The sequence below is a fragment of the Plasmodium reichenowi genome, chromosome 12, assembly GCF_001601855.1.
Source record: "Plasmodium reichenowi strain SY57 chromosome 12, whole genome shotgun sequence".
Taxonomy (NCBI): Eukaryota; Apicomplexa; class Aconoidasida; order Haemosporida; family Plasmodiidae; genus Plasmodium; species Plasmodium reichenowi.
This window is the reverse complement of record NC_033657.1, coordinates 1,594,693-1,604,725: the sequence shown is the minus strand read 5'-3', so window position 1 is coordinate 1,604,725 and position 10,033 is coordinate 1,594,693. Positions and strand designations below refer to the sequence as shown.

Here is a 10,033-nt window from a genome sequence, read left to right as displayed (position 1 = left end):
AAAAAAAAAAAAAAATTAATATAATAAAATAAAATAATTATAAATATGTAATATATAGTAATTGTGTACCATTTTAACATATATTTTTTTTTTTTTGTAGTATATATATACTTCACTTTTTTATATACTTTTGTTCTATTTGATTAATATTACCTTCTTTAATAGAATTTCTTATATCTTGCATTAGGTGGTTCATATAATAAACATTATGTATGGTTAATAATGTTCCCAATAAATTATCATTAATTTTATAGAGATGATGTAGGTATGCCCTTGAATAATGTTGACAAGTATAGCATGCACAATCTTCTTCTAAAGGTTGATTATCAGATTGAAAGATACTTAGTTTAATTTTTATATATTCATTTTGAAGCTTTCTTTTTAATTTTTTTTCTATAATTTCAATAGTTTTTATTTTTGATAAGAAATATCCATGTCTTGCTAATCTTGATGGAATAACACAATCGAAAGTATCTATTCCTTGTTTTACACCATAAATAATATCTTTAATTTGACCTATACCTAATAAATGAATTGGTTTTTCTTTGTAAGTATTTTTTTCTTTTTTTTTTTTAATATCATGTATAATATCCATAGTTTGTTTTATAACTGCATACATCATATCTTTATCTTTTCCTAAACACCCACCTATACATAGCCCAAAAAAAGGTAAGTTATATACAAAGTCACAACTTTTTAGTCTTAGGTCTGGGTATATGCCACCTTGTATTATTCCATAAATAGCTTGATTATTTTTGTCTCTTTTGATCCATTTATCGTTTGTTTTATATTTTTTATTATATATATCATTTAAATATTCATGATAATTTTTCATATTTTGTGATTTATAAAATTCGGCTAAACATCTTACATACCATCTATGAGATCTATGCATAGATTTTTCAGTATAAATTTTATCAACATGATAAGGTGTACATTCATCTAAAACCAAGGTGAAATCACTACCTAATAAATATTGTGATTGTATAGAAGATTCAGGTGATAATAAATCTATGGAACCATCATAATATGATTTATATTCTGCTCCCTTTTCATTAAGTTTTAAGATAATTTGTTTGTTTAATTTATTTGAATCTGTTACACTTTTTTCACTATTATTATTATTATTATTATTATTATTATTAGATAAGCATTTTTCCTTTTTATTATACATATTATTTTCACAATCATTATTTATAAAATTATTATTCACTTGATCTTCTTCATTATTTAAATTTCCTTTTTTTTTATTCTTTATAGACATTTTTGTTATTTGAGGGGTACCTGCACATTTTCTTTTTATTTCATTTGAAACAGATCCAAAGGACATGCTAAAAATTTGATAACCACCTGAATCAGTCAGAATAGGAGAATTCCAATTCATAAATTTATGTAACCCACCTAACTGAAAAATAATATGAGGTTTGGGTTGAATAAGTAAATGAAATGTATTCGATAATATAACTTGTGTATTACATTTTTTAATAAAATCTATTGGTGTTGATTTCATACATCCTTTTGTTGCACAGAAAAGAAAATTGGGTGTTTCTATATCACCCCTTGGAGTTTTTATTATACCTATTCTACTTTTATCTTGTTCATTATTATTTTCTTTTAATACGATAAAATCAAATCCTGGATAATTAAAATGGTTATATATTTTATTGGATAATAAAAGTTTTTTTTTTTTAACATAAGTAATAATACTATTATTGTGATTAACAACATGGGTTACTTTAAGGTTTGTTATAAATGCATCAATGTTTTTATATCTTGTACGTTTATTATATTTTCGTTTTAAATTTATTAATTCGATATTGTGATCATTAAATAAAATTATATTTCTATTTTTCACCTGTCTTTTCAAAAAATAATTTTTATGTCTCCTATTGGGTAACATGCAATTTTTGTTTTTTAGTTTTCTTTCATTGTAGACAACATTTTTCGAGATAACGAGAACAATAAGGATGTTTAAAATTATGTACACGAAAAATATTTGGAGTTTTAATTTTATCATATAATTTTTTTTCTTCTATATTGTATAAATATAAATGTAAGCTATACATATAAATAGATAAATAAATAAATAAATAAATAAATATATATATATATATATATATATATATATATATATATATATATATATATGTAGTATATTACTTAAGGGAACTATAGTATGTTCCAGTTTTATTTTATATTATTTTTTTTTTTTTTTTTTCACTTATTTGTATGAACATGAACATGTCCGTGTTACATTCCACATAAAAATTAAAACCTCGAATTATAATATATATACATATAAATCACACCTTGTGCGTTTAAAACAATTTATACATATATCATATTTTGTAGGTACAAATATAATGATGAGTAAATATTTCCCTCATACTTCACTTTATATATATATATATATATATTATTTCATTTGTACACTTTTATTTTTTAATACTTCTAAAGCTTCCTCTTTGGAACTTATAAAAAACATATTTCCTCTTTTCAAATATACAGCTCGATTATTTTTCAAACAATTTAATTCATGTATACTTACATCATTTATATTTTTATAATTAAGTTTGTCACTTATATCATTTTTCTTTTCACTATAAGGGTTTTTATTTATCATTATTTTTGTGTAATATTTTTAAAATTATAAATAAATATAAATATATATATATAAATTAACTTCTATATACAAATATATTTCTAATTATATTTACAAATATATAAAAATTAAATATTATATATTTCTCTTTTATATAAAATTATATTATTATTATATTATTTATTTAAAATTCAAATTATTGGAGAGGAACCAAATACGTTTTAAATACAGAACAAAAAAAAAAAAAAAAAAAAAAAAAAAAAAAAAAAAAAAAAAAAAAAAAAAAATAATAATTATATTTTAAATAAAAAATANAAAAAAAAAAAAAAAAAAAAAAAAAAAAAAAAAAAAAAAAAAAAAAAAAAAAAAAAAAAAAAAAATTATATGTATATTATAATAACAATGATATTTTCTGTAAATAGTTAGGTACATATATATATATATAAATATATATATTTTATATATATATATAATAATATATGCCTTGTTTATTTTATATAAATTTATTTATTATTTATTTTTTTTAATATATAAATATTATGTTTTATATTAAATTTTAATTACATTATTTTATTCTATTTTGTTATTTTTTAGTTTTTTATTTACACTTTTTTTTAAATGATATTATAATATGGGCTCATATGATTTATCCTATCCTTGAATATAATATATTAATTATATATAAATAAATATATTTTTTTTTTTTTTGTGTTCTTAAAAAAAATGTTTATGTAATATAATAATATATGTTAAATATATTATGAAAAATATATTTAGCATATATTTTTAAGTTCATACATAATATATATATAATATATAATTGGATATGTATTTTATTATATAAATATGAGATAATTCTGAACCTTTAAAATGAACATAATTAGTAATTTTATAATAATCGATATATAATATTAATATATATATATATATATATATATATATATATATATATATAAGATTATTTTTTTATTATTGATTTTATTTTATTATTTTTCTTTTTTTTTTTTTTGTTTCCTTGTTTCTCGTCTTTCATTAACATATTATAATATATATATATATATAATATATATGATGAAATAAATATATGCCTTCTTTGTCTTTTAAATAATAGTAATATATATATATATATATATTTATATGTATCTTTGTGGAATATTTTATAAAAGAATGAAATAAATTACCTTATGATTATGAATATTTTTTTCATTATACTTAAAAGGGAATGAGAAAAAAAAAAAAAAAATTATATATAATCAATACAAGCACACCAAAAATTACGTAAATGCGTTCAAAATAAATAGTTATGTTATTTTGTATATATATATATATATATACCTTTCTTAAAAGAAATTATTTATATAAAATGAGCTTTGTATGAAAGCATGCGGTGAATGGATAAAAATAATATATATATATATATATATATAATTTTTATTTATATATTTTTGAAAATGTAGATATCCAATTACATGCTCAGAATATTTATTTATTTTTTTCAAAATTAAATGGGAAGATGAAAAAAAATATATAATAAATATATTTATTTATATATGTTTTGTATACACATTTTTTTTTTTTTTTTTTTTTTTTGAAATTATAATTTTGTACAATATATGTTCATATATTTTTAGTAATTTTAAAAATTAACAATTGTCTGCTTTATTTTATATTATTACATTTGTGTAGCATATAATTAATAAAAAAAAAAAGATATATATATATATATATATATATGTAATAAAATAATTAAGAAAAAAAAAAAAAAAAAAAAAAAAATGGTTGTTAGGCATGGAAAAAGAAGAGAACATAAAAAATAAATAAATAAATAAATAAATATATATATATATATATATATATATACATATATTTTTATTTATTTATATTATTGTTCGTGTGATTATCGCATAATAAATATGAAACGATGAAAGTGACATATGCTGTGAGACTACTGTTACCAGTTTACTTTTTATTTTTTTGGATACATCTAAATATTGTAAGAAGCGATAATGTATGTAAAGGTGCTGATGTTATAGTAAATGAATTTTGGAGTAAGTTAAATAATATAAGACATGGAGATGTAATATTAATAAATATAAAGAATTATTATTGCCCAGCTTGTAATCGATATATGAATATATGGAATGATGTTGAAAAGAAAATCTTAACATATGAGAAGAATGTATCATTATTTGTATTTGATTGTTCATGTTATTTACTTGTTCCATATTGTCGTTATTTTGATGTGTTATATTTTCCTACCTTTAGATTATTATTTCCAGTATATGACAAAATTAATGATAAGGAATATAAATATATTAACCCTTCAAGTATGATAGAAGAGGAAAAATATAATGGGGACTTATTATTAGCATATAGAGAAGTTGATAGAATTGATAATATATATGATTTTAAAACTTTAATAGAAAAATATTTATGTAAAAATGTAAACTTTAATTATAATGACTTAAGGATATGTATGAATAGTTCCTATATACTTCCAGAAAAGAAAAATAAAAAGAAGAATGAAATATATCATTTTCTTTTTGGTTATAATAATGATAAAAATAAAGAGGAAATTAAAGATTCTGTAAATGTTATGAATGATGGTTTTATTGAGAATAATTATGAAGATGAAGAAAATAAAGTAAATGTAGAGAGATGGAGCAATCATATTAATTTCAATAAAGATAATATAAAACATGATATTATTATTGGTATATTATTTACATTAAAAAAACATATATCATTAGGAAGAGATATACAAAAAGAATATATAGAACCATTCCTTGTCATGTTAAGTATAGTTTCTAATATATATAATGATTTAGAAGAAGGTTTATATGATATTATAAATAAATTAAATTCATTTACCTATCCTATAAAATATGATGAATGGATAAAATATACTGGAAATATTAATTATATTAATGAATATAAATTAGATTATAATAATAATAATAATAATAATGATACCAATTTAATATCCTTTAAATTATGTGAACAAAATTCTGTATTATGTTCATATTGGTTATTATATCATAAAATATCTGTTTATTGTTTACAACATGATAAACATAATTATCTATATTATATAGAAGCAATTACAAATTATACTAAGAATTATTTAAATTGTCAGAATTGTATAGATCATTTTTTAAATGCACAAAAATTTTGTTATTATGGTTATTGTAATATACATTCAGCAGAATCTTTTATTATCTTTCTCTGGAGAATACATAATGCTGTAACCTTGAGATCCATGTATGATTTGATAATAATAGATAACAACACATCAACACCTTCTAATAATTTTAATAAAAAACAATTCCTCAACCAAGATATTGTTTTTCCAACCTTGAAACAATGTAAAAATTGTAGAAATGCTCTTGGATTTACAAAAATTACAAATAATACTTTGAGTACATTTAAAAATCGATCCATTACGGATCAAAGCTTTGATGCTATAGATTCCTTCAATGTCAAAAATGTGTTACACTATTTAATACACATATATTCATAAGAAAATAAAATATAAATAAATAAATATATATATATATATATATATATATATATATATTTATAATTACTCTTTAATTATATGGAATTATTTTATCATTCCTATTTTTTTAAATTTTATGCAAAATATATAATGTTTATCCATATATTTCTTTAATTTTTTTGTCTACATGGAATTACTATATATATATATATATAATATTTCCATATTGTATACGTGGGATAATAATGCTACCCATTTATACATATTAAATATCAAAAATATAAATGTAAATATATTTACAATAAAGATGATCTACGTAAATGTGTTTATACTTATATATATATATATATATATATTTTTTTTTTTATTTTATTACATTTTTTTTGTTTATTTTAATAAAACCACGTGGTTATCAAATAATATAATGTTTTTTTTTTTTTTTTTTTTTTTTTTTTCCTTTAAATATTTATTTTTTTTAATATGTTATTCTTCCTTTATTATGGAAAATTATATACGCATATTCGAAAACTATTTTAAAAAAATATACATATAAATATATAAAGATATATATATATATATATATATATATATGTTTATTTATTTATTGGCTAATACTAAAAAGTCATATTAAAATAAATTTTTTTTTGTTTTTCCTTTTTTTTTTTTTTTTTTTTTTTTATTTTGAAGTTTCCATGCATCTTATTAACAATAACAAAAACAAGAAAAAAAGTGTAATTAAAAAAAAATGAAGATATTATAAAATGAAATGATTTAAATATATATTTATTACATGGAAGTTATTTCATTTTAGGTATATGAATATATATTTTTTTTTTTTTTCGATGATTATTATTTATTTTGCTTGAACTGTATATTAAAGGATCCATCGTTGTTTGGATTTTTTTGTACTTCAAAATTATCTAGGGATAATCCTACTTTTCCTAATAATAAGTTTCCAAAATCTTTTAATTTTCCTACCATTTCTTCTTTTTCTTTATTTAACTGTTGTTCAGCTAATTCTTTAAGTTTTCTTTGTTTGACTTGATAATTTTTTAATAAATTCGGATCGATTGTTAATGCTTTATTTAAATCATTTGAAGCGTCATTATATTTTTGTAACTGTTCATATGCGTTACTTCTTCTTATATAAGACTTTGCAAAGTTATCATTTAGATGTATAGATTTATTACAATCTTCGATAACAGTATTCCATTTTTTTAAAAAAATATTACATGCAGCTCTATTGGAATATAATATACTTTTTATATTTTTGTCTTTACATTTTTTTAATGCTTTATTATAATAATAAATAGCATTTAAATAATCATTATTTTTGAAATAATTATTACCTATATCTTTTATTTCTTCAACACTTTTATTTAAGATATCATCTTGAATATGTCTTTTATTATCTCCATCACCAAACTTATCACTGTTATTATTATTATTATTATTATTATTATAATATGTATCGTTGTATTTATCTTCATCACTATTTTCTTCTTCTTCTTCGTCCTCACCATCATCATCATATTCATCTAATTCATCCTCGTCCATAGAAGAAGACATTTTTTCTACTTCACTATTATCCGAATTATATAAGGAATCATTATTATATGAACTATACTCATCTGAAATATCATTTTCTTTGGATGAGCTTATATTCGAATTTTCATCAGTATCGTAATTAATATAATTGTCACTATAATAATTTCTGTTACTAGGGTATTTCGTTTTATTTGTGCAATCAATATCTTTTTTATTTTTTTCTACTTCATTACTTGTATGTTCTTCAACAGGATATACGTTTTGTGTTTTATTTACGCATTCACTTAAATGATTACTTTTTTCCTCATAATTTACATTATCTTTATTATCAAGATGGTCTTTATATTTAACATCTTCTCCCTTTATATCATTCATCACATTATCTTTATTATCAAGATCGTCTTTATATTTAACATCTTCTCTTTTTATATCATTAATCACATTATCTTTATTATCAAGATCGTCTTTATATTTAACATCTTCTCCTTTTATATCAAAAATACTCTCTATCGTACTGTCATTCATTTTGTTATTAATTTTTTTATCTGAATTTTCGTTATCCGTTTCTGATTTATTTTCATTCGAATTATTTTCAAGGAGACTATTCTCTGTTTTTATTTCACACACTGAATTAAATTTATTATTGTAACAAATAAAATTATTATTATCATTTTGATTATCCTTTAATGTGTGAAGATGATCATTTTTATTATTATTTTTAAGTTCTCCTTCGAAATTATTTACTGATTTATTTTCTTGCATTGTTTTATAATGATTATTTATATGATCATCATTTATTACATTTTTAATTGTATTATTCATATCACTACTACTCATTGTGTCCACAACATTTATATTTTCTTTTATTTCTTTATTATCTCTTTTTTTTAATAAATTATTTTTATTTTCCTTATTTATTAGATAACACTTTTCGTCATCACAATATATTTCTCCTTCCTTGTTATTAAAAAAAATGTTGGAATGTTCCTTCTTTTCCTTTTCCTTTTTTTTTTTTTCTTCTTTTTCTTCTTGATTTTTTTTCTTTTTCTTTTCTTTATTTATTATTACTGTTTTGTAAACCCATATACCTAAAAGGGTTAATAAAAAAATTGATAAAGATGTTATATGCAACAAGTTTATAATTCCCATATTATATATATGTATATATTTATATATATAATATAGTATAATGAACACTTGACCAAAAATTACAAAAAAAAAAAAAAAAAAAAAATTAAATAAAATAAAATAAAATAAATAAATAAATATAAAATTTAAAATAAACAAATCAGAGTATTATAAAAAAAAATATATATATATAATATACAAATTATAGTGAAAGAATAAAATATATTTATTTTATTCAGTATGCGGTAATTATAAAAATATGAAATATTTTCCTTCAAACGTATAAAAAAGTTTACAAATATTAAACTGCATATTTTAAAATAACCTTATATATATATATATAATATATATATGATATGTGCTGGAAAATTAATACAGTTCCCCAAATAAAAAAAAATAAATAAAAAATAATAGGTTATATATAGTATTATTATATATATATATATATATATATATTATATTATATTTTTTATATACAAAAATATTACATATATATATTTTATTATGGGAACATATGCTTCCTTCTTCCTATGATTACATTATATATATTATTATATATATGTAATATATTTATTTATATGAACTATATGGAAATCTATTTATTTTTTTCCCTTACCTTATTTGAATATAAATAAATGTCTTTAAAATTTAATTGTAATCCTTTTTTTTTTTTTTTTTTTTTTTTTCTTTTAATAAAAGTTGTGATCAGAATATTTCATTATATATATAAAACAAACAAACAAAAATTAATAAATATTATATATATATTAAATATATATATATATATTTTATTAATTGTATAATTAATTTTTATTTATAATCATTCAAATAATAAAATCTTATATATTATATTATATTGTAGAAAAAATTATTGTAATTAAAAATATAATACTTTGTTATACGTATGCATATAAATATTGAAGAGTTTATAAATTTTTTATTAGGGTATAAATGTATTAATATAATATATAATAATACTTTTATTATTTTTTTTAAAAATTACATATATTCATATATATATTATATATAATAAAATAACATAAAAAAAAATAATATACTCATATAATATTTATTATATTATATATTTTTTTTTTTTAGAACAGTTTTATATTAATTTACCATTTATAAGTTCACCTAATTAAAAAGATTTTAAATATATATATAATAATATATGTATATTATATATATATATATATATATATATATATATATATATATATATATATATATATATTTGTATAAGTTTTTTTATTTAT

The 10,033-nt window shown here is 17.9% G+C and overlaps 4 protein-coding genes across 4 annotated transcripts; 1 reads left to right on the top strand and 3 right to left on the bottom strand.

The window, feature by feature from the left end:
- Positions 1–112: 112 nt before the first annotated feature.
- PRSY57_1241600 (queuine tRNA-ribosyltransferase, putative) lies at positions 113–2,017 on the bottom strand (the record flags this gene model as incomplete). Its single annotated transcript, XM_012908829.2, has 1 exon — positions 113–2,017. The coding sequence occupies one exon, from the start codon at positions 2,015–2,017 to the stop codon at positions 113–115; it is 1,905 nt and encodes a 634-aa protein (XP_012764283.2).
- Positions 2,018–2,416: 399 nt separating this feature from the next.
- Positions 2,417–2,623, bottom strand: PRSY57_1241500 (hypothetical protein; the record flags this gene model as incomplete). The annotated part of the gene is made up of 1 exon (XM_012908828.1): positions 2,417–2,623. The coding sequence occupies one exon, from the start codon at positions 2,621–2,623 to the stop codon at positions 2,417–2,419; it is 207 nt and encodes a 68-aa protein (XP_012764282.1).
- A 1,900-nt stretch (positions 2,624–4,523) lies between these two features.
- On the top strand, positions 4,524–6,122 carry PRSY57_1241400 (hypothetical protein; the record flags this gene model as incomplete). The annotated part of the gene is made up of 1 exon (XM_012908827.2): positions 4,524–6,122. The coding sequence occupies one exon, from the start codon at positions 4,524–4,526 to the stop codon at positions 6,120–6,122; it is 1,599 nt and encodes a 532-aa protein (XP_012764281.2).
- Positions 6,123–6,950: 828 nt separating this feature from the next.
- PRSY57_1241300 (tetratricopeptide repeat protein, putative) lies at positions 6,951–8,798 on the bottom strand (the record flags this gene model as incomplete). Its single annotated transcript, XM_012908826.2, has 1 exon — positions 6,951–8,798. One exon carries the CDS (start codon positions 8,796–8,798, stop codon positions 6,951–6,953), a length of 1,848 nt encoding a protein of 615 aa, XP_012764280.2.
- Positions 8,799–10,033: the final 1,235 nt, after the last annotated feature.